Below are 26,033 nucleotides of genomic sequence, written 5' to 3'. Positions count from 1 at the left end.
AGGTCTTCTTGTAAGATCTTTATTCCACAGGACCCCTTAGTTAGACTCTACTGAGCTACCTTTACCGTATATTTGTTGTCTCCACTTAAATATACCATTTCTTAAGGGCAACTAGTTTGCACTTAGGATTCATCCTGCAAGATGTAAGGTTGTTTCCTGCAATGTAAGCTTTGTTATTTATATTCTGTGTTATAGAATCTGACTATGGTCCTATTCTATATTGAATATTGTACTATGTATGTTTGGTACTTTTTCCCTTCACTCTTTTTTCATTGAAATCAATAAAGAAATATTGAACATAAAAAAAATTTGCCCACTTTTGCATTACTTTTGGTAAAGCCCTCATATAAATTGCTTTTTCCCACCTTTTCAATGAAAACATTTTAAACAAGAATAGATTTTATTTCTTTATTTCTTCTTTTTACAGCTTTTACTAGGCGTGTTTCAGATTGGGTTCATTGTACGATATCTCGGAGAACCTTTGGTTGGTGGCTTCACAACTGCTGCAGCTTTTCAGGTCTTTGTATCCCAAATAAAACAACTTCTGAATGTCCCAACAGAGAATTATAATGGAGTGTTGTCAATTATACTGGCAAGTATTGTACCTCTAAAGGGTTATACCACCTTAAAATCTTTCTACAAATTTACAGTGAAGGAAATGCGTATTTGGTCCCCTGCTGATTTTGAATGTTTGCCCACTCACAAAGAAATGATCAGTCTAAAAATCGAATGGTAGGTGTATTGTAACACTGAGAGAAACAATAGCAACAAAAAATTCAAAAGAAATACATGTCTAACAAATTATGCTCTGATTTGAGGGAAATAAGTATTTGATCCCCTAATCAGCAGGATTTCTGGCTACCAGGTGTCTTTTATACAGGTATGAAATGCATGTCTAACAAATGATGCACTGATTTGCATGTTCAGGAGGGAAATAATTTTTTGATCCCCTTCACAAAACATGACTTAGTAATTGGTGGCAAATCCCTTGTTGGCAATCACAGAGGTCAGACGTTTCCTGTAGTTGGCCACCAGGTTTGCACACATCTCAGGAGGGATTTTGGCCCACTCCTCTTGGCAGATCCTCTTCAAGTCATTAAGGTCTGGTGGCTGACATTTAGCAACTCGAACTTTCAGCTCCCTCCACAGATTTTCAATCGGATTAAGGTCTGGAGACTGGCCACTCCTTTGTTTCCTTGGCCGTGTGTTTTGGGTCATTGTCATGCTGGAACACCCATGCACGACCCATTTTCAATGCCCTGGCTGAAGGAAGAAGGTTCTCACCCAAGATTTGACGGTACATTGTCCCGTCCATTGTCCCTTTGATACGGTGCAGTTGTCCTGTCCCCTTAGCAGAAAAACACCCCAAAGCAGAACATTTCCACCCCCATGTTTGACAGTTGGGATGGTGTTCTTGGGGTCATAGGCAGCATTCCTCCTCCTCCAAACATTCAGATGTTCAGTGGCAAACTTCAGTCAGGCCTGGACATGTGCTTTCTTGAGCAGACGGACCTTGCGGGCACTGCAGGATTTCAATCCTTGTCGGCATAGTGTGTTACCAATTGTTTTCTTGGTGACTGTGGTCCCAGCTGCCTGGAGATCATTGACAAGATCCTCACCTGTAGTTCTGGGATGATTCCTCACTGTTCTCAGGATTATTGACACTCCACAAGGTGAGATCTTGCATGGTGCACCAGACCTTGGGAGACAGACAGTTGTTTTGTGTTTCTTCCATTTGCGAATGATTGCACCAACTGTTGTCACCTTCTCACCAAGCTGCTTAGCGATAGTTTGGTAGCCCTGTCCAGCCTTGTGTAGGTCTACAATCTTGTCCCTGACATCCTTGGACAGCTCTTTGGTCTTTGCCATGGTGGAGAGTTTGGAATCCGATTGTTTGATTGCTCCTGTGGACAGGTGTCTTTTATACAAGTAACAAAATGAGATTAGCAGCACTGCCTTTAAGAGACTGCTTCTAATCTCAGCTTGTTACCTGTATGGAAGACACCTAGTAGCCAGAAATCCTGCTGAGTAGGGGATCAAATACTTATTTCCCTCAAATCAGTGCATAATTTGTTAGACATGTATTTCTTTTGAATGTTTTGTTGCTATTCTGCCTCTCAGTGTTACAATACACCTACCATTCGATTTTTAGACTGATCATTTCTTTGTGAGTGGGCAAACATTCAAAATTAACAGGGGATCAAATAGTTATTTCCTTCACTGTATAAGACAGATGCACTTTTAAAACCCCTATAGTACCTTTAATGTATCCAAGATATATTTGTGTTCAAAATAATAGCAGTCAGACATCACTAACCTGATCAATCACTGTTTTTGGTAGAAATGATATTTCTACATGGCAAATAATTTACTAGCAGGTGTAGTAGAGTAATAGAAATCCAACACACCCAACAGTCATGACATGCATGCTGCTGATTCTGTGTAATTGAATCACTAATTGAAAGGGACATGTTCAAAATAATAGCACTGTGGAGTTCTATTAGTGAGGTCAGTCATTCTTTGAAAAACAGGTGGCAATTATTGCCCTTATTTAGGGAAGGAAGGCAGCAAATGTTGTACATGTTGGTTACAGTGCATTTCTCTCTGAAATTCTGAGGAAAATGGGTCGTTCCAGACATTGTTCAGAAGAACAGCGTACCTTGATTAAAAAGTTGATTGGAGAGGGGAAAACATATAAAGAAGTGCAGAAAATGATAGGCTGCTCAGCTAAAATGATCGCAAATGCTTTAAAATGGCAACCAAAACCTGAAAGATGTGGAAGAAAGCGAAAAACTACCATTCGAATGGATAGAAGAATAGCCAAAATGGCAAGGACTCGGCCAACAATCAGCTCCAGGAAGATGAAAGAAGGTCTAAAGTTACCTGTGAGTACTGTTACAATTAGAAGACACCTATGTGAAGCCAAGCTATCTGCAAGAAGCCCCGCAAAGTCACACTGTTGAAAAAAAGACGTGCTGAAGAGGTTACAATTTGCCAAAGAGCACATTGACTGGCCTAAAGAGAAATGGCACAACATTTTGTGGACTGATGAAAGTAAGATTGTTCTTTTTGGGTCTAGTGGCCGGAGACAGTTTGTCAGACGACCCCCAAACACTGAATTCAAGCCACAGTACACTGTGAAGACAGTGAAGCATAGTTGTGCAAGCATCATGATATGGGGATATTTCTCATACTACGGTGTTGGGCCTATTTATCGCATACCAGGGATCATGGATCAGTTTGAATACATCAGAATACTTGAAGAGGTCATGCTGCCTTATGCTGAAGAGGAAATGCCCTTGAAATGGGTGTTCCAACAAGACAACGACCGCAAACACACCAGTGAACGTGCAACATCTTGGTTCCAGACCAACAAGATTGACGTTATGGAGTGGCCAGCCCAATCCCCGGATCTTAATTCAATAGAAAACTTGTGGGGTGACATCAAAAATGCAGTTTCTGAGGCAAAACCAAGAAATAGAGAAGAACTGTGGAATGTAGTCCAATCATCCTGGGCTGGAATACCTGTTCACAGGTGCCAGAAGTTGGTTGACTCCATGCAACATAGATGTACAGCAGTTCTCAGAAACAGTGCTTATACAACTAAATATTAATTAAGTGATTCAAAGGAAAGCAAAATCTTCAAACATTTTTCAGTTTATACAGTCAGGTCCATAAATATTGGGACATCGACACAATTCTAACATTTTTGGCTCTATACACCACCACAATGGATTTGAAATGAAACGAACAAGATGTGCTTTAACTGCAGACTGTCAGCTTTAATTTGAGGGTATTTACATCCAAATCAGGTGAACGGTGTAGGAATTACAACAGTTTGCATATGTGCCTCCCACTTGTTAAGGGACCAAAAGTAATGGGACAATTGGCTTCTCAGCTGTTCCATGGCCAGGTGTGTGTTATTCCCTCATTATCCCAATTACAATGAACAGATAAAAGGTCCAGAGTTCATTTCAAGTGTGCTATTCGCATTTGGAATCTGTTGCTGTCAACTCTCAAGATGAGATCCAAAGAGCTGTCACTATCAGTGAAGCAAGCCATCATTAGGCTGAAAAAAACAAAACAAACCCATCAGAGAGATAGCAAAAACATTAGGCGTGGCCATAACAACTGTTTGGAACATTCTTAAAAGGAAGGAACGCACTGGTGAGCTCTACAACACCAAAAGACCCGGAAGACCACGGAAAACAACTGTGGTGGATGACCAAAGAATTCTTTCCCTGGTGAAGAAAACACCCTTCACAACAGTTGGCCAGATCAAGAACACTCTCCAGGAGGTAGGTGTATGTGTGTCAAAGTCAACAATCAGGAGAAGACTTCACCAGAGTGAATACAGTGGGTTCACCACAAGATGTAAACCATTGGTGAGCCTCAAAAACAGGAAGGCCATATTGGAGTTTGCCAAACGACATCTAAAAAAGCCTTCCCAGTTCTGGAACAACATCCTATGGACAGATGAGACCAAGATCAACTTGTACCAGAGTGATGGGAAGAGAAGAGTATGGAGAAGGAAAGGAACTGCTCATGATCCTAAGCATACCACCTCATCAGTGAAGCATGGTGGTGGTAGTGTCATGGTGTGGGCATGCATGGCTGCCAATGGAACTGGTTCTCTTGTATTTATTGATGATGTGACTGCTGACAAAAGCAGCAGGATGAATTCTGAAGTTTTTCGGGCAATATTATCTGCTCATATTCAGCCAAATGCTTCAGAACTCACTGGACGCCGCTTCACAGTGCAGATGGACAATGACCCAAAGCATACTGCAAAAGCAACCAAAGAGTTTAAGGGAAAGAAGTGGAATGTTATGCAATGGCCAAGTCAGTCACCTGACCTGAATCCGATTGAGCATGCATTTCACTTGCTGAAGACAAAACTGAAGGGAAAATGCACCAAGAACAAGCAGGAACTGAAGACAGTTGCAGTAGAGGCCTGGCAGAGCATCACCAGGGATGAAACCCAGCGTCTGGTGATGTCTATGCGTTCCAGACTTCAGGCTGTAATTGACTGCAAAGGATTTGCAACCAAGTATTAAAAAGTGAAAGTTTGATTTATGATTATTATTCTGTCCCATTACTTTTGGTCCTTTAACAAGTGGGAGGCACATATGCAAACTGTTGCAATTCCTACACTGTTCACCTGATTTGGATGTAAATCCCCCAAATTAAAGCTGACAGTCTGCAGTTAAAGCACATCTTGTTCGTTTCATTTCAAATCCATTGTGGTGGTGTATAGAGCCAAAAATGTTAGAATTGTGTCGATGTCCCAATATTTATGGACCTGACTGTATAATGAATGTTTGAGTTTGTAAAGAAGAATACAAACACTGCTATATTTTTAAACAGTCTAATATTCACTTTTCTTCAATTTTTTTAGAGGAACAACACAATTTTGATTTTTTTCATGTTTTGATTTGGAATAGAATGTGTAGTATTCCCAATGCATTTGTGTGTATGGAAATAAAAGCTATTAGAAGGATTTTGAGCTTTATTCATGGTTTCTGACAGGATGCCTACTTCCTGGGATCGACTGGGGCATGATAAATATTCAACTGATCATTTGAATCTCCCTATGCTCTGGAAACTTCTTCAAGAGGCAGTTGAGAGTAATCAAACTCTCAGCTCAGGAAACCCTGAACAGACCAACACAATAAATCACTGCTCCACTCACTACAGTGAAACCAAAATCTAAATTTAATTCCAACGGCCTAACTAGATGAAGATGCTACACACTCTATTAACCCATAAGAGTCCAACACACCCGCAGTTTAAGCCCCGATGAAGTGGTAAACCTTTACACCCTAAAAACACTTCTGTGACAAAATAAATAAACTTTGGACTTCTAGATTTGGACTTTGGTGCTTTTTTTTCACCTTCTAAATTTACATTGTTGTCTATGTGTCCCCGCTAGGGAGATTCAACTCCTCTATTTGTGCTGATGAAAACTCTAACTGGGACAGAGAGTGATGGGAAATCTTAAATTTTACAGATGGGAAATTTGGCGACACCTGTTTTTGGTGTCAACTGTCTAGAAGGGTATAGGATTCCCCAATCTATCCTAAAAGGAAAACAATGGTCTGCCTTTAGATATACTTTTATAAATGAGAATTATTAATACATGCATTAGACCTTGGCGCAGTAGGAGGCATTGCAGAAGATGATCAAGTTCAGCAGAGAGATATCTTTGATAAACCTAAATTTTTTCCAGCTGGCATGTTTTTGCAAGTTAGCACATACAGTAAATAGAAAATTGGTTTTAATGTTACGAGAACTAACAGCTCCATAAGATCCATTATCATTTTGTCTTGTTCTTTACTTTTTAGACCATTATAGACATCTTTAAGAACATTGCAAAAACCAATATCTGTGATTTCATTGCTGGACTTTTGGCCTTCTTGGTATGTGTGGTGGTGAAGGAGATAAATGAACGGTTCAAGCATAAACTCCGAGTTCCGATTCCGATAGAGATCATTGTGGTGAGTAAACCAATGAACCTGCATTTCATTCCAGCAGTTTGGATTTGACCGAAACAATAATATGTGGTGGCTTTTTAGTTATTTCTAGGGGCATCTGAGCAATTAAAGTGGAACCCCAGCATTAGAAAATAATAAAAATATCCCAGCCTGTTGATATCTGATAACTCATTGGTTGTTAAGGACGCGACAGCTGCCCATTCCTTAACAACCATTGCAGTTACTGGTTGTTAAGGATGCCAGTGGCCGCCTGCTCCTTAACAATGCAGTAATTTCTAATGTTAATAAATATGCTAGCTACTGCCGGTGTTAAATTGCCACTTTTTTTAGTGAATGCCAAAAAATGATTTGAAAAGTGCTATAAGGGAATTCACAAATACCGTTTTGTGAATGGAGCCCATTGTCAGAAGTCCATCTCTTCCACAGTCTTCCTAAAATGTGTTTTTGTCCCTGTGCCTGTTGGAGATGTTTCCTATCACTTTCCGTCCTAACACCTAAATGAAATGTGCAAAGGAAGTCTTTTCATTTGGTTTATGAAGGCATTCTATGATGACTTGTAACTGACCATTCGATTGTTGAATTCAGCCTAGCATATACTGTTGGAATGTATATACTTGACTGTCTTCCGTTTCCTTTTCATAAGACGGTGGTGGCGACCGGGGTGTCGTATGGAGCAAATTTTGAAAAGAATTACGGAGCTGGCATTGTCAAGAAAATTCCTAGTGGGTAGGTGAGCTTATTTGTCTTTTTGTTGGTTAATATTCCTATACATAAAAGTTATACTCCCGACAAACAGCTAAATACACATATGAATGACATACACTTGAGCTGATTTAAGGATTTTTATTTCTATCCATGCAGTTCTGAAATTTATAGAGCTCTGCCAGCACAGCCTTTTTACTTCAAGGCTGGAGACCTGATTTTCTTTGCTGCAGTTAAGTAATACTTACAGGTCTTGTCCCTCCCCTAGCCAGTCAAAGGAGCAGGCTGAGGCAGGGGCGTCCTTAGGATTGGTGTCACCTGGTTCCGGAACACTTGGTGACACCCTCTTCGACGATCCCCGCAGGATGGATCGGATCTGCGGATTGAGCATAATGGATCGGAGTCCGATCTATTATCCTCCCCAATCCGCAGATCTGATCCATCCTGTGGGGATCGTCGGCTTGCAACCTATACGGGGTTAACTGATCTCTCCACAAGCTCTACGAAAAGGTAAGTTTTAAAGCAAGCCGACCGTCTTCCCCCCCCCTCTCTCCCCCCACCCTCTCTCTCTGCCCTCTTTCTTCACACCCCCTCTCTCTCTGCCCTCTTTCTCTCCCCCCTCTGTCTGCCCTCTTTCTCCCCCCCCCTCTCTCTGCCCTCTTTCTCCCCCCCTCTCTCTCTGCCCTCTTTCTCCCCCCTCTCTCTCTCTGCCCTCTTTCTCCCCCTTATGTATGTTATGTATTATACATGGTGATCATATCCCCCCTTATGTATTATACATGGAGATCATATCCCCCCTTATGTATAATACATGGTGATCATATCCCCCCTTATGTATTATACATGGTGATCATATCCCCCCTTATGTATTATACATGGAGATCATATCCCCCTTATGTATTATACATGGAGATCATATCCCCCTTATGTATTATACATGGAGATCATATCCCCCCTTATGTATTATACATGGAGATCATATCCCCCTTATGTATTATACATGTTGATCATATCCCCTCTTATGTATTTATACATGGTGATCATATCCCCCCTTTTGTATTATACATGGTAATCATATCCCCCCCTTATGTATTATACATAGAGATCACATCCCCCCTTATATATTATACATGCTGATCATATCCCCCCTTATGTATTATACATGGAGATCATATCCCCCCTTATGTATTATACATGGAGATCATATCCCCCCTTATATATTATACATGGAGATCATATCCCCCCCCTTATGTATTATACACGGTGATCATATCCCCCCCCCCTTATGTATTATACACGGTGATCATATCCCCCTAATGTATTATACATGTTGATCATATCCCTCCTTATATATTATACATGGTGACCATATCCCACCTTGTGTATTATACATGATGATCATATCCCCCCCCCCCCCCCTTATGTATTATATATGGTGATCATATCCCCCCCTTATGTATTATACATGGTGCTCATATCCCCCCCCGCCTTATGTATTATACATGGTGATCATATCCCTCCTTATGTATAATACATGGTGATCATATCCACCCTTATGTATTATACATGGAGATCATATCCCCCCCCCTTATGTATTATACATGGTGATCATATCCCCCCCCCTTATGTATTATACATGGTGATCATATCCCCCCCCTTATGTATTATACATGGTGATCATATCACCCCTTATGTATTATACACGGTGATCATATCCCTCCTTATATATTATACATGGAGATCATATCCCCCCCTTATGTATCATACATGGAGATCATATCCCCCTTATGTATCATACATGGAGATCATATCCCCCCCTTATGTATTATACATGGAGATCATACCCCCCTTATGTATTATACATGGAGATCATATCCCCCTTATGTTTTATACATGGAGGTCATATCCCCCCTTATGTATTATACATGGAGATCATATCCCCCCCTTATGTATTATACATGGAGATCATATCCCCCTTATGTATTATACATGGAGATCATATCCCCCCTTATGCATTATACATGGAGATCATATCCCCCTTATGTATTATACATGGAGATCATATCCCCCTTATGTATTATACATGGAGATCATATCCCCCCTTATGTATTATACATGGAGATCATATCCCCCCTTATGCATTATACATGGAGATCATATCCCCCTTATGTATTATACATGGAGATCATATCCCCCTTATGTATTATACATGGAGATCATATCCCCCTTATGTATTATACATGGAGATCATATCCCCCTTATGTATTATACATGGAGATCATATCCCCCTTATGTATTATACATGGAGATCATATCCCCCTTATGTATTATACATGAAGATCATATCTCCCTTATGTATTATACATGGAGATCATATCCCCCCTTATGTATTATACATGGAGATCATATCCCCTCTTATGTATTATACATGGAGATCATATCCCCCCTTATGTATTATACATGGAGATCATATCCCCCCTTATGTATTATACATGGAGATCATATCCCCCTTATGTATTATACATGGAGATCATATCCCCCCCCTTATGTATTATACATGGAGATCATATCCCCTTTATGTATTATACATGGAGATTATATCCCCTCTTATGTATTATACATGGAGATCATATCCCCCCTTATGTATTATACATGGAGATCATATCCCCCTTATGTATTATACATGGAGATCATATCCCCCCTTAATCTCCTCTTCTCAAGAGAAGCAAGTAAGCAATTAAAACTCTTTAGTGTATTAATACTGCTTTACTAAACAGAAAAGGCAGCACATGCAACTGCAGGAAAAAGCTATTCATAACATGCAAAGTATAATAAAATATACCCACAATATGCACAAGTTGACTATCTTCCTAACAAATAAGCATGTATAATCTATGCAGTAAGTATACAGTACTAAACATTGGCCTTCCATTGATAGAATCTTCCTTCACAGAGTCCTGCAAGACAACTGTTTCTTCTTCTCTGTCTCCAGAACAACTATTGTTCCTTTGTCTCCAGAGAACATGGTTTATTCAAAGTCCTTTCCCCTCCCCTCACTTTCTGCCACCTCGTTTCCTGTAAGGAGCTTCACAAACTAGTCCAACAGGTTCATTAGCATTTTAATGGGGGAGGCCTAGCTTGCAAAAACAACACATGTAACTAAAATGTTACTCCATATTAGTGTTAATAAAATCACTTCATACCGACACAAAAATGTATAAACTGTGTGTAGTGCTACCCCCTGAGTTTGAGACTATCTCTGCATGGAGCGGCACAGAGTGGGGAAGGAAAGGGTTAAGATTATCCTACTAAACATGTGAAAAGGAGCCTAGAGCTCCTGCTGACTGGAAAAGGGGATATGAAATATCTGTAAGCAATAGTTTATATGTACCTAATTAAAAAAAAATAAGTACCTGCATAACTCTGAAAGCTCTAATACATGAAATGATAAAGTTAATGAAATGTTTAGATTTTGTTGCTTTTCCTTATAGTACAAACCATTGTTATTACTATTACCAAAGTATGGAATTTTCGCTTTCATCATTTTAATATGCGATTCCTTTTTTTTGTTTCAGGTTCTTAAGTCCCATCGCTCCCGATGTTTCTATGTTTCAGTCCATGATTGGGTCAGCTTTTTCCATTGGCATAGTTTCATACGCTGTGGCTGTGTCTGTGGCCAAAGTCTACGGCACTAAGCATAACTATCCAGTGGACGGCAATCAGGTAACTGTCGTTTTTCCAAGCTGACTTTGAAAGAAATACTGTTGAATATGGTTTTCTTACATTTCTCAGGGCTAATTAGACTTTTCACATAGTTAGTCTTTGAGATGAGGTCTACATAATCCATTGAAGCCATTTTTAAGCAGGCTTTTAGCCTCTGTAGTCCTCTCCACCCTGACAGAATTACAGAAGGCAGTGCTAACAGCTGTGGCCATACAGTCAGCAATCCAAGAGTTCAATCTCAGTTTCAGTTCGATTTCTCCCAATTTCAAATGGCAATTGCAGTGGAGGAACCTAAAAAATGCCAAAATGTGACCACTTTCTATTAGATGGTTTGTATGAATTTCTGGTTTTGACCAATTCTATTAAATCTAATTCAATAAGCAAAGCTGATCAAAATTTGCCAATTAATTGAGATTATCAGTGGTAGGTTGATTTTGTTATTTCAGTCTTATTGGCGATCAAATGCTGGTGGCAAGGCTAAGGCAGCCCATTCCCATGTACACCTTGAAGTGACCCGAAGCAACTCAAATGCGGGTGTTGGTGTGTTGTGATGCCAATCATATTCAAGGGCACTCCAGTGCACTATGGGAATGCACTTGTGTTGCCGCGATTGCAATGCAGGGTAACATACTACCGTGCCTTGCGGTGGGCTATGTTGCCAAAAATGGCGCATGTATAATTTTTGGTGTATTGCATTGGCAGCCCATTCCAAAGAATGTAATTCCTTTATGCAAAGCATATTGTCACTTGACATGTTAACTTACATGTATTAATGCACTGCAAGAGACAGAACACATGTAAATGGGCCCAGATCTCTTTGCCACAGATATATTCATCTACCTGTTGAACGTCATCTAATTGTCAGCACTCTGAAATTGGGTTTTCCTTAGTCACTTTATATCGTAGCTCACAGCTGTCCCTCATTTAGAATGATTATCCTTCTTGGAACCAAGTCCCTCTGTTTCTAAATAACTAGTGTTGTAGTACACTAAATCTTGAGCCTCATTTATTATGTTCAAATGCAAGTATAATAAAAGAAGAGTCTTGGTGAAGAAAATCATCATTGGGTTTAACCAATCATTTTTGCACGTAGTTTGTTCATGTTTTGTGGGAGCATGGTTGACGTGGGGGGGAGGCTGTCTTTTGCCTGGACACTTTGCTCTAAAAAATATCCCTCTTTCCCATTTAGGAAAACTGGTTAGCATGTTTAATAAATAATGTGTTTTTTCTGTTTCAATATTTTTATTAGGAAAGTTTTGTTTTAAGAATACAACAAGCTTAAAATACGCCCATGCAGGGGCAGAGCAGAACAATAACACATAAACAGAGACATCCTGCTGACTTGTATTAGTCAAATAACGAAATGTCCAATGACAACCAAATAGCAGCAGTGATCCAACATAATATCGTAAAAAGAAGAGAAAAGAAAAAGGTTAGAAGAAAGGAAAAAGAAAATAAAACAAAAAAGGGAATCAGAAAGAAAACATTAAAGAAGGGAAACTAGAAGGATCACATCCAGGGCTAGCACAGGCAGCGACTATAGGAGGCCATAACTAGTAGGAGGCAGGGAATAACGTATCCAAAGTTCCCAAACCTCAAGGAATCTCAGATGAGAATCATGAAGAATGTTAGACATCTGTTCATTGAACAACATAGCATTCATGCGGGTCTTCACCCCCTGGAAGACAACTGAAGAGGTTCTCCAAGCTTGAGCTATAGCACGTTTGGCCGAAATAAATAGGTAGGATGCCAATTTAGGCTGAGACCTAGACAGACCCAAATTTGGGCAATGCAGGAGGGCCACCTTTGCATCCCTACGGACCGTAATATGAAATAGCGTTTGTAGCAAACCAAAAACCATAGACCAGAAGCCAATCAATCGTGGGCACGACCACCAAATGTGCAAGACCATGGGTCCCAATGGTGGACATGGAGGAGCACAGTTTTCCCAGAGGATCAAAGGATGGGGTAAGTATATCTTTTCCACTAAACCCCTGAACAAAACGAGCAGCCTCCCCATTTTTAAAAATAAAAATTTTACATGGAGTTCTGCTTTAAGAAAAAAAAAGAATTCCCCAGTACTGCATACCCTCTCCGGACTCCAGAAAGCATCTTCCTCCACTGCCAGTCTTTGTCCCTTTTCTGGTTTGAATGATGTCACCCAAACCACTTCCTGTAATCCCAGGCTGTGATAGACACTCCCCCTAGGGGCAGGTCATCGTTTCAGGCTGGGACCATAATACTGGCCCCAGCCATAATACAAAACAGTGCTCACACAGCACCAAGATGCTCAGTAAGGGAGTGCCGTTCTATGCAGAACTAAGGACTGCCCACCACAAAAAAAAGATGACGCTGCTCCCCTTGTGACTAGAACAAAGACACCAGTGGAAAAATTGTGTATCAAAATATTTATTAAAACAGAAGTCAAGTTATCACTTCGGATTTTGCTACTACATATAAGCAACATGCTACTTAAAGGAGCCCCAATGGGCTGAATAAACTCATATTCTTTATATTTCTTTTAACAGGAATTTATTGCATATGGGGCCAGCAATTTATTTGGGGGAATCTTCTCCTGCTTTTGTGCCAGTACTGCTCTGTCACGGACTGCCATACAGGAGGGCACCGGGGGAAAAACACAGGTAAATAGTTCCACGATCTATACATCTAAAAATGTGTATCACACAGGGACCAAACAGAGTTTAATAATCTAATATTCATTGGGAATATGATAGCCTAAATTTAAATGGTTGCTGTAGAACACACCTCCATTCTTTTCAAATGGGTTGATATGAATGAAGCCAGATCTTTGTAGCTTGTACAGGTGGGTCATTCCAAGCCTTCGACTACCTGAATAGAAAAGACCAGGAGATAAATTTGCATGCATACAGATCAGAATCATAAAGAGCTGCCTACGCAAAGAATGCCCTTGTCACGTACCTGGTTGGAGGCTAAAGTGATGAGAGTGCCTCCTTTGTGGCTATGGTCTAAGCACCGCTGAATGACAGGGAGTGCAAAGCTCAGAGGAACACAGGTGAGACAAGCTCACTGGTGGCTGCTCCAGGAGATTCCAAGCTGGTTAATATTCTGGTAGGTGGGTGAGGACCTTAGCAGAAACACAAAGCACACTATGGGTGAGCAGGTCAGGCCCAGCAGCTGGAGGAAGGCCAACACCTGAAAGTAGATGAAGGTGATGCAGGATGTGACCAGCAGGGTAGGAACTGGAGTGAAGTAGTAGTATGGTTGGGATCCAAGGCAAACTCATACACAGATGGTCAGAAGAATGGCATACATCAGCATGGTCAGGAGCCAGAGCCAAGGCGGATCAGAAGGATGAAGGCAGTGGAGTCATCAGGAGCCAGAGTCATGTACAGTTGATAAGGAGAAGCAGAGTCCTTAAACGAGTCAAGCTCAAAAGCAGAAGTCAGGCAGAGGGGAAGCCCAGGGGCAAACAGGAAATCAGGATATACACAAGGATACAAGGAAGCTAGGTTCATGGACAAGCTGAAGATGATCATCCATCAACATTGTTGCTATCATTGCTTCTTCCTTAATATAGTGGGTTTGGCACCAGTTCTGGAATTGGGGACAAGCAACGCACCTGCGTCAGTGCTGTATATTAGTTTCATGCTGCCCTAGGCAAGAGTAAAATTTGGCGTCCACCCCCCCCATTCAAATAGGAGCCAGTGATAGCATAGTGATGGATGTGGGAGGGGAGAGTGAGAGAGTGTTGTTCCAGCACTCACTGGCACAGCTCACAGAATGACATCCGCCACGTGCACAGCTCACAGAATGACATCCGCCACAGGCACAACTCACAGAATGACATCCGCCACCAGCACAACTTACAGAATGACATCCCCCACCAGCACAACTCACAGAATGACATCCCCCACCAGCACAACTCACAGAATGACATCCGCCAACGGCAAAGCTCACAGAATGACATCTGCTGGGCACCACTGAAGCCAAGAGCAGGACCAGGAGATAGAGTCTGACACCATCCAGCAGCCTGTGGCCTCTCGTGGATCCCAGTGGAGACTGCTGCAAACATAACGGCTCCTATGTGAGGAGGTGTCTCCGCCGCGCCACCTGAAAAATGCCTCTCAAGGCAATCGCCTTGTTTGCCTTGTGGTAAATATGCCCCTGGCCTGCGCATATCTCCGCAAACAAGCAAGATTTTTTTTTCTTTTTTTCGCTGTCAGACTGTATCATAAACCCGGGCTGTACACAACCAACCACCAGTTCATGTTCCTTGCATCATACTAGCGAAAGAAGTATCAAAAAACACACAATTAACATATTATACATTACATCCAAACCCCCCCCCTTCCTTCCACCCGTCCACGTCCCACAACCTATCAGCCTCCTCCTTACCCAACCTCCTTCTTTCCAACGCTAACATATACCACAACTTTGCACCGCACCACCTCACACAGTCCTCCTCCGTCAACACCACCTTCTTCCTATACAGAATGCACCTCGCATCCCACACCACTTCTTTTACAACTGCCGAGATGACATGCATTTTCCTCCTCACATCCTTATTCCCCTCCGCCAACCACAATACTCCAGACTCAAAAGACATTCTCTCAATGCCCACGACTCTCCGCACGAATCCTTCCAAGCGCCTCCACACATCCTTGGCAAAGCCACATTCCGCAAACAAGCAAGATACTGTCAGAAGTGCCCAGCCTGTGTATTGGTACATGTACACCTCTGTTCTGGGTAGCATCCTGACAGCCCTATTACCAAACCACATTAAAAGAAAGGGAGAGACCCCTAACCCTAAAAACCCTAAAAAAAAAAAGGTGGGGACCCACATATTACAACTTACATTTAGAGTTATGATTTACTCTCCTACCATAACTCCATTGAGAAGATCCCATCATTGCAGTCTCCAAAAAGGTGTAAGAAGGCATTTTATAATCAGTCTCCACCTATAACTAAAACAATTTAAAGCTGACTCACCCCTAAATGCTCTTATTAATGGAAAAAAACTACTTAATAGCAATGGCTTTTGCTTTGTCTCTTCTTTCAGCTGGCCAGCTTGATTTCAGCCGGAGTCGTGCTAATCGCAATAGTGGCACTTGGCCGGCTGCTGGAACCTCTACAAAAGGTAAGACTATCTCTACATGAGCAAAAAATAAAAAAATTAATTAGAAAAAAAATATGGAGTTCAAAAATGTATTAGTCAAATCTGGAATAAAACGTAAAGCAAAACTAGAAGCAAATAAAACAGCCCAACTTGAAGTTCACAACCAAGATGGTTGGCAACTCCCAACTCTTAGTAAGAACACATTGATACAGGTGGCCTCATGTATTTTGCAACCTTGGTGATGTAATGATCAAAACTTAGTTTTCTATTAATTTCAATAATCCCTTGTGTATGTGTAGGCAGTGGGCACTGATACTCAGGTAACAAAGTAGTGGTTGTTCATACAGCTTCCAATATAAAGGTCAGTAATGGCACAGTGTTGCAAGGTAGCAGCATTACCAGGCTTGCCTGCTTTACTGGAAGTCCGTTTCCTCTGGAGACATGGTGAACTGCTGGGTACTGAAACAACACTTTGCTCCCCTGTGCACAAGCGATATCCCAGCACTGACCCTGCTCGAACAGGGACCTTTCCCCTGCACTGTTTACTCTCCCCAACAAGCAGGGTCTCTGTCTCTCAGCTATCATATGCACCATGCATGTCCAAATGGTGCAGGCACTCTAATTTATAGCGTCCCACACAAAGATGGCTACCAGAGGTGATCAGACGTTGCAGCGTCCATTCAGACAGCTGCAACCTCTGTGATAACTATGGAGTTCTGGAAGGAACAATTTCCCTCTGAAGACTCCATTCCATCTGTATTTTGGTACTATTGGCACCTACTGGATGGAAGGAAAAGCTGCACCTACCTACACGCAACTCCCCATTATCGTGTGCCAGAGACCTTTGCTCTGAATAGCACCATGGAACTAAGCAGCTCGCACGCTGGTTGGATGGAGATGACCACCACTACTTTACACTACACGTACTCAGGTTGCTTCAAAATGTTTTACAAACTGAAAGCCAATAGAAGATGAGATTTTAAGAGACAAACTGTAATGTGAACCCCTCCAAATCAAACTGAAATATCTTGGGATCACGATCCCAAGATATTTCAGTTCGATTTGGAGGGAATAGAATTTAGATGGAATTTAGGCAACTTACGGGAAGTAATTGAATGGGGTGATTGGACAAGGGGAGGCTGTCACCCACTGGCTATCGGTACAGACAAGAATTTAACTTTTGTAATATACAAGCACTAAACACCTGACTTCATACTTATATTCTAACTAGGTTTATCATTTTTTCCATTTTACTTTCAGTCTGTCCTGGCAGCCATTTGCATAGCCAACCTCAAAGGCATGTTCTGGCAAGTCAGAGATGTACCAAGGCTGTGGAGAGAAAACAAATGGGATTCTGTAAGTATCACAAATTGCTTCATTTACATTGTATAAAACATAGCCTTTCTTCGAGTTGTTGAAAAACAGGTAAGGGTTTCAAATTGTAAAGCCCATCTGAGCTTTCCAATTAAATTGGCTTGATATAGTACAGGTGCATCTAAACAAAAGTAAAATTGTACAGTTTTTTTTCTTTTGCTGCAGAGAAGGTCCCTTCCTCTCTGTGTCGGAAGCTGTGGTCTCTCTGCAGAGTTCTGATACCCTCCTAAGTCAGAAGAAGGAGCTCTTCAATTAGCAGGGAGCTTTACTGATTGCAGAGCTATAGGTCTGACTCAGTAGTGGCTGTGTCTGACCTCTGTAGAGGGACCACTGCTTATACACAGAGAGCAAGAATCCTTTTCTGCAGTATGTTGGCAGTGTGCATGCTTTTCTACTCAGCTGGTGACTATCTCTTTTTTTTTTCTTTTTCTCTTGGTGAAGACAAAAAAAAATCACCCCTCTCCCATTGTATGTACTCATCTTCCCTTAAAGGGTACTACCATCATTTTCTGTCTTCTTTATCCCCATCACTTTCCATAAAAGGTAGGTTGAATCTGCCAAGCAGGGGTACAGACAACAATAAAAACATGACAGGGGTTCTAATAATTCCCTACTCTATCCAAAACGTTAAAACAGCCTGTGGTTTACATGCACTTCAAGGCATGTTCAGGAGACCCAGCTGTGGATGTCTGAACACATTTTGCAGGGAGATGTTCTCCTCTGTACTACACCAGAGCTGAACCAACCATCTGTGATCCATTCTCTCATTTGCGGATCCTGGGGACATTCTAAAATTTATTAAACATAATTCTGAGTTTCAAAGTCAGTTCTGAGATTCAAAGTCAGTGTTGCACATACGGTAAATAATTCAACTGTGCGAAGGATGGGTCGGGTGAAACCAGAAGTGCTTTATTAGGAATGGCTGTAACAAACACAGAAAACCCTTAATTACATGTGACTGGATATGTTCACTGTAATCACTGTCTTCTATACATTACTAAATATTTCCATATACATTAATAAGTAGTTTCATATACATTAATAAACATCTTTAATTGCAATACTGAATATCTAGACCTCTGCAGATATGTTAGTGACCTATTCTGCATAACAACAGAGTATTACAATAGAGAAATCACATTCCCTGTATCTTAGCGCCAAATCACATAGCTGCCATATATATTCACATTTATGCTACAAGTAATCTGATTGCATAATAGTAACAGCGACATTTACTGACCACCAGGGCATGTTAAGTCATTTTGTCCTATTTATCATGTTAAACAGCCTCCTGCTTACCTGTAACAAACACAGAAAACCCTTAATTACATGTGACTGGATATGTTCACTGTAATCACTGTCCTGTAGGAAACAAAGTGTTAGCTTTTTTGTTCCTACTTCTGTGTCTTCCTATTATCACAGGAAGTAGTTCTGCCCTCTTGTGATGGTACAATAAAAATGCAATCACTAGTATCTTCTATTGACAAAGATAGATTACTGTTATATTAGGTATTAGGCTTTGGATTTAAATTTTATGGGACTGCCTATTTTCTACACCTCTTACATCAGCATTCTCAGATTCAAGTCAGAAATCTTAGTTTCAAAGTAAGGACTCTTCCATAATATAGAAGAGCACTGGGGCTATCAATATTATTTGTAAAGCACAATTCTGAGTTTCAAAATCAGAATTCTGAGATTTAAAGTCAGCATTCTGACATTCAAGTCAGAAATCTTAGTTTCAAAGTAAGGGCTTTTCCATAATATAGAAGGGCACTGGGGCCATCAATATTATTTTTAAAGCACAATTCTGAGTTTCAAAGTCAGAATTCTGAGATTGAAAGTCAAAATTCAGAATTTCAAAGTCAGAGTTCTGACTTTGATTAAAAATGTTGTTTAATATCAGAATTCTTCCTTTGAAACTCAGAATTCTGATTTTTATCTCCAAATTCTGACTTTTAGAATGGCTCCAGGGCTCTTCTGTACTTTCGTACTTATTGATCCCCAACTAAAAGGCTGTATCTTGTACTCAGCATAAACACCCACAGAGCTGGCAGATTCCCACCCTGCACAATCTAGTGCGGCACTGATACCACTAGGTAGCCCCAACATACAACCAATAAACACCCCATAAAATTATATTGCAATTAAAGTAACAGCAGAAGCCTATAGGAAATAAAAAAAATGAACCCTCATGCAACATAGAGGGTCATTCAGACCAAAAGTAACATTTTAATTTTGGGTGGATGCTAGTGGTATCATATAGAACTGGGCCTGCAGTGTTCTGTTCCATATTTTCAATTTCCCTAAAGACTATTTACAGCTGCTAGTCACTTTAAAGTATGTGGATTCTGGACAGCTAGGGCATGAGGAGACCTTGGAACTCTGGTATGAAGCCCTTATGAATGCCCTGAAGCCCTGGCATGAGGCCCTTAGGCAATGCTACGTGCAAAAGACCATTCAATGTCTGTGTTACTAGAGCAGTGTTCCACCCAAAGCCAGATTATCAAAGATAAGAGTTGGCACTGGCACTCAAGACAAAGTGGGCACTGGCCTATGGGCCTCACGCTGTTTAAGGGCCCAGCGACAACGGATCAAATTATATGGATGTAATCTTGGAAAAAAAAATTATCAATAAAGCGAAAGACAGGAAAAATGACTCAACTCAAAGAAATGAAAACTTTACATTAAAGACTCTTTAGAGACTCTCTTTATTACTCTATTCATGTAATGTACCCAATAACAACTTAAAGTACATAAACCATAGATATTGGGTTCACATTACAGTTTGTCTCTTAAAAGCTCATCTTTTTTTGGCTTTCAGTTTGTAAAACACTTTGCTGCAACCTAAGTATGGGAAGTGTAAAGTGGTGGTGATCATCTCCATCCAGCCGGCATGCACTTCTCCATCCAACGAGCATGCACTTCTCCACCCAACGGGCATGCACTTCTCCACCCAACCAGCATGCACTTCTCCACTCAACTGGAGTGCACTTCTCCACCCAACCGGCGTGCACTTCTCCACCCAACCAGCATGCACTTCTCCACCGAACCGGCGTGCACTTCCCCACCCAACCAGCATGCACTTCTCCACCCAACCGGCGTACACTTCTCCACCCAACTGGCATGCACGCTACTTAGTTCAAAGTTTTCCCACTAGAGCACACACATGAGAATTCTCCAAAAATCTGTAAGGGGGTGGGGGCAAAGTTCTGACTACCAAGGGGTCTCCACAAAGTTTCATCTGGTACTGGTTCCACCACCGCTACCAGTGGGTACCTCTCAATGAACTGTCAATGAACTCTACCCAAAGACTTTATTGGTGTAGAACACTCTGACAACAAACCAGCATTAACATTGTCGTACCTTGTAAAATTGTAACTTGTGAAATTGTTGTAACTTGTAAATTGTAACCATGTGACTGCTCCCATAAACCTAAAGTTGTAACACAATGTAGTACTCTGATATCTTTGTAACTTGCTCCCAGCTCTGCCTGTTTACAAAATGCTTTATAGCAAGGTCTACTTTCCCTAGATAGTTTTTAATACATTAGACTGATTTTATGATGATCAATCTATGTAATCCCTGCATCAGTCAATGTTGTCCCTGCACATATAGTATATCATATCTTACCCATGTGTTGTATTTCAGCTCATCTGGGTGTTCACCTGTATCGCAGCCATCATCCTAGGTTTGGATTTGGGGTTATTGGCTGGTTTGGTGTTTGGATTGCTCACCGTCGTTCTGCGAGTGCAGTTGTGAGTACACTCTCTTGGATTTAATGTGGTAACATGTCTTCATTAATATTACGTTCACTTAATAGATATCTATTGCTCTAAAATAATAGTTGACAAATTTCTATGTGCACATCTAATTGGAGTTTAGAGATTATGGTAGCAATCATAGAAAAGGTTACATAGTTACATAGTCTGGCTGAAAAAAGACAAAAGTCCATCCAGTTCAACCATTGAGGTTGTATCCAGGGGCGGACTGACCATTTGGAAACTCGGCCACTGCCCGAGGGTCCGGGGTCAGTAGGGGGCCCCATGAGATGCCCCTGGTACCTTTTTCATAGGCTTTTTTTAGTTTGGACAAGGACACAGGGGCCCCATGAGTTGTCAGTCTGCCTCTGGTTGTATCTCAATAGCTCATCAATTTGATTAAAAGGTTAGCTTTTTAGTTGAACAAACCTTTAAATGAAATTGATGACCTATTGAGATACCTCCTTTGTATACAACCGGTGAGCCTCAACTACCTGATTTTTTTTTTTTTTTTTACCCCCTTGCCTACCGTGGAACTTTTACCTCCTTCCTGCCCAGGCCAATTTTCACCTTTCAGTGCTGTCGCACTTTGAATGACAATTGCGCAGTCACGCAACACTGCACTCATATGAAATTTTTAGAATTTTTTTACACACAAATAGAGTTTTCTTTTGGTGGCATTTAAACACCACTGGGTTTTTTCTGTTGCACTATAAATGAAAAAAAGAGCAAAAATGTTGACGAAAATGCATTTTTTTTGTTTCTGTTATACAATTTTGCAAATTGTGACGGGTGTCACTTTGGGTGGGGGGCCCATGGAGCACAGCCCACTTTGGAGAGGTGGGGAGACCCCTGTCTCAGCTCCCCATATCCCTCTTATGTGTAAGTCACCTGTAAGTCACCCTATGTCTTTTAGGGGCACAGGGTGACTAATGAATGCTGACAAATGCGGTTGGAATGACTTCAGATGTGACAGTAATATTTATCAGCTATATGAAGACTATTCCTGGTTGTTGATTCTGAACTAGACATGTGGATTGAAGGAGCCGGACCGTCTGCTCTGTAGTGAGATCCTAATTCATCCAACCATTGTCTAGGTGTGAATTCCCATTCACCTTTTGTTTGGATCACCCAGCTAGCTAACCTAATTAACTTATGGTTTAGAGTGTGAAGTCTATTTTTGTATATAGCTGCGTTTGCATATGATCATGTGATCAGTCTCAGTGTGTATTGTATAAAAAGCCTGCTTGAGGTTAAAATAAAGGAGTCTAATTCCATGTTTATACAGACTGGAGTCCTCTAGTCTTGTTTGGTCAGCGGTGGTGTCCGTGGATCTGTGTTCGGACAGGAAAGCGGGAGTCTAACAGAAATACCCTAGTGCAGTCGGGGTCTGGTTCAGTCACACAAATATTTTTTCTACACAAATTTAGGCCAAAATATATGCTGCTACATTTCTGTGGTGAAAATAACCCAAAACAGTGTCCACAAACTATGACATAGATCCTGATGTACTGAAGGCCTATCTTATTTCTTGAGGCCCAAAAATGCCAGGATGGTACAAATACCCCTTAAAAGACCACTTTTCGGAAAGTAGACAGACTGAGGTATTTAGTAAGAGGCATGTCAAGTTTTTTGAAGTTGTCATTTTATTGTCAACATTTTCACAGGACATGATATAGCAGTCTTAGTGCTGGGCACTAGAGGGAAAAAAGAATTAACCATTGACACCATTCTAGCCTTGAAAGGTTTTCATGTGAATTCTGCAGGGAAAGTGATACTTCCAGGAGTATCAATCCTGTGCTCTTCACAACTTGTACTGGTTACAGCTGACCTTCACCTCCTTACTGGGTCCAACAGTGATGTGGAAGCAAGTAGGAGGAATCAGTGAGAGCTGCAGGGGACCACAGAGAATGTCATTGCTAGGAGTGTCAGTTTCCTTGCGGAATTCACAAGATTTCTGCTGAAAGGAGGTGTTCAGTGGCTCCAGCACCAGGACCACTATTAGAGAAAAGCGAACTGATTGCTGTGACCTAGGACTTGCAGCAGATACTGCAGCTCTGAATTGCTTGAAACCTACGTTTGCATATACCGGTTTACTCACTGGACAGCTGTAGTGGTCAAAAAAATCACTTACTACCTCAGCCGTACCACAGCCCCCCAAATCAGGAACTTGCTTCTTACCACCCTGTTCTCCGTAACATGCACAGTACCTTGACTCAATGCTGCCCTACTTCTTCCCTGGCCGAGTTGGGTACCAGTTCTAGGAATAGGCCACCAATAACAATAAGAGGCAACCAGCCTTTCCCAACCAGGGTTCCATAGAACCCTAGGGTTTCTCCAGAGGTTTCTAGGGGTTCCTTGAACTGTGGCTGATTGACCTGATGGTGCTTGTATAGTCCCAGGGCCATTCCATTTTGGCAAAGCCAGCAGCATGACCCAATTATCTTTTTAGCTATCTGCAAGGGTTGCACTCTTCCTGCTGACCACCAATGTAAGAGACATTTTTGCCACTGACCCCCAGTCAGTTGGTTTTAATAAGGGTTCCCTGAGTCCTGAAAATTATTTTAGGGGTTCCTCTGGAATAATACATTTGTGAAAGGCTGCAATACACTACCAAAGGGAGACAAGTTTGGTCATTTTTCAAAATAACGTCACGGCACACAGCAATTCTGGTAGTGGCTGTCAGCACTCTCCCCATGCATCTTGTCCCTAGTACTAGTCCTAGCAAGGGTATCAGCACCTCTCCAGGTATCCCTCAGCTAGGGAATACCACTTGCTGGAAACGCTACATCTCTACAAGAAGGGCCCCACCTAGTCCCACCAGGGCCAGCTTCAAAGTCCAAGGCCTCATGCACACTGGGCATTTGCCAAGCAACACTGATTACCTTTGCTTCTGGCAGGAAAAAAAGCAGCTTAAATGCGCGTAAAGCTGCATTTTGCAAACATGCTTAGATGTGTTTTGACGCATTTTGGCACATCAGGCATTTGGATGTTCCTTTCATTTCCCAGAATAGTAATCTATTCTGGCCACTGAAATTAACAAATGCTTAAGCACTATAAATGTGCCTAGCTTTTAGGTGCGTTTACACATGTTTAGGCTCTTCAATCATTTTTTCTAGCCAAAAGGTCCTTCCTTGAACCCGCAAGTAATGCTTTTGTTCAGTCTCTAAATGCTCCTCTTCTAAGGCTGTTTTCGGCATTCGGCATCTGTTTTTTTCTACAGCCAGTAAACTCCCCAACACATTATCCTATGTGTTCATGCACACATAGGCTTTTATTTGCATTTTTTTTTTTGCAGGCTGGAAACAAATTCCAGAACTACTGCATTTGAAGAGCTTTTCAGCTGTATAAACGCTCTAACGCTGTAAAATGCTGCAAAATGCAGCTATCTTGAGTTTTTGAGTCTCACGCTTTTGTGGGAATATAGTTTTGCAAAAAAAAATGCTAAAAATGTTGAAAACCACAAAAAAATACTAATGCAAAAACACTAAAAAAATTAGATATATGGTAACTTGCATTTTTAATATGGCATTCTACAGCTAACGCTACTGGCATGTTTAGAGCGTCCAATGTGCATGAGGCCTGAGTGTCCATGGTTACATAAGCTAACATAGAGGTGCATTCACAGCCCTCTTTAATATTGATTGAACCCTGGGCAAACATTTTCTTGCCCCCCCCCCCCCATGCAATTTCATTCTTCACCTGTTCTGAGACAAACCAGCTAGACTCAAAATCAGTTAACTGCAGCAGATCAGGCAGTGACTGGTTGCCAGAGGTTACAGCATATCATTACTGTTCACTGACTGGTTCCTAAAGGTTAAAGCACACACTACTGCTCACTTTTTAGTTGCTGGAGGTTATTGCACTTCATTACCGCTCACTGATTGGTTGCTAGAGTTTACTGCACATTCTTACCACTCATTGATTGGCTGCTATAGGTTACTGTGCATCATTAGCACCTACTTATTGGTTGCTAAAGGTTATATCACATCACTACGACTCACTTATTGATAACCACTGCACCCCAAACCTCTCCACTCCAACTCCCCCCACCTTAACTCTACATGTCTGCCCTGCTCATCTATGCACCCACCTTCCTTACCTCTGTATACTCCCTCCATGCTCACCTGTGCACCCCAAACTGTAATTGCTTCTCTGCCTACCTTTGCACACCCCACCCACACCACTTTGCTTACGTTTGCAGAACATACTGATGGTAGGCTCAGTGACCACAGTTGCAGGCAGGACTTTCAAGCATGCCCATTTACTTCCCCAGTTGGCAGAATTCAGCAGAGGTGATGGTGAATGGAACTTCAGGGGGGCATGATATACATATGAATGCTGTCACTATTTACATGTGAATACCACCGCTATTTATATATCAATGCCGGTTATTTACATGTGAATGCTGATATGATCTGGGTCATCTGTACACTGCAATAGGGCAGAGCTGGGCAGTATAAGTGACAGCACTTCACTCTGAGATATTGGGACACACGCAGCAGGAAGACTTCAAGGGACAAAGGTATATAAACAGGGACAATTGGCATATATATGGTAGCTGCTTTGGGCCTCATAAAAATGACTGGGCCCAGGGCAGCTGCCCTTTTGCCCTGCCTTAAAGACGGCCCTGGTGCCTTTAGAAGCTGAAAAAAATGCTGTACGCCTGTAAAAGTAGTGTTTTTTTACGCCCGGTGTCCATGAGCCCTATCTCCTATCTTCTCAGGCTCTCTGTCCACACACGCTCTGTAACCTAACCCACCGTTTATATCCTAGGGGAGGGCACCACCTAGTGGCCAAACTGCAAACTATCCTAACACTCTACTTCTGTGCAGTTTAGATGGGAATCTTGCTTTTAATGCAAAAAAATGCAGGGGTTTAAAG

At 41.5% G+C, this 26,033-nt stretch overlaps 1 protein-coding gene and 1 long non-coding RNA gene across 6 annotated transcripts in view; one reads left to right on the top strand and one right to left on the bottom strand.

The window, feature by feature from the left end:
* Positions 1-26,033, top strand: part of LOC149466123 (pendrin-like) — a 93,854-nt gene that overhangs the window by 48,761 nt on the left and 19,060 nt on the right. Inside the window, exons 5-12 of the mRNA XM_089672890.1 lie at positions 428-592; positions 6,345-6,497; positions 7,138-7,220; positions 10,772-10,919; positions 13,448-13,561; positions 15,961-16,038; positions 17,278-17,373; positions 21,040-21,146. Coding sequence (XP_089529016.1) covers positions 428-592; positions 6,345-6,497; positions 7,138-7,220; positions 10,772-10,919; positions 13,448-13,561; positions 15,961-16,038; positions 17,278-17,373; positions 21,040-21,146 — 944 coding nt within the window. The remainder of the gene's footprint in view (positions 1-427; positions 593-6,344; positions 6,498-7,137; positions 7,221-10,771; positions 10,920-13,447; positions 13,562-15,960; positions 16,039-17,277; positions 17,374-21,039; positions 21,147-26,033) is intronic.
* LOC149466124 (uncharacterized) lies at positions 13,313-18,754 on the bottom strand. Of its 5 annotated transcripts, none has more exons than XR_016312150.1 (4): positions 18,691-18,754; positions 17,120-17,346; positions 13,860-14,093; positions 13,313-13,769 (listed from the first exon to the last, which is right to left on the bottom strand). It is a non-coding gene; the product is annotated as an uncharacterized LOC149466124 (long non-coding RNA). The 5 variants fall into 5 exon arrangements; XR_016312149.1 differs by having other exon boundaries at positions 13,860-14,495; positions 17,272-17,346; positions 18,691-18,739; XR_016312148.1 differs by lacking the exon at positions 18,691-18,754 and adding an exon at positions 18,250-18,321 and having other exon boundaries at positions 13,860-14,495; positions 17,272-17,346.

Source organism: Staurois parvus, unplaced genomic scaffold (assembly GCF_062004578.1).
Source record: "Staurois parvus isolate SC_StPar_1 unplaced genomic scaffold, SC_StPar_1.0 ptg000132l, whole genome shotgun sequence".
NCBI classification, from domain to species: domain Eukaryota; kingdom Metazoa; phylum Chordata; class Amphibia; order Anura; family Ranidae; genus Staurois; species Staurois parvus.
This window is presented reverse-complemented; position numbering and strand designations above follow the sequence as displayed.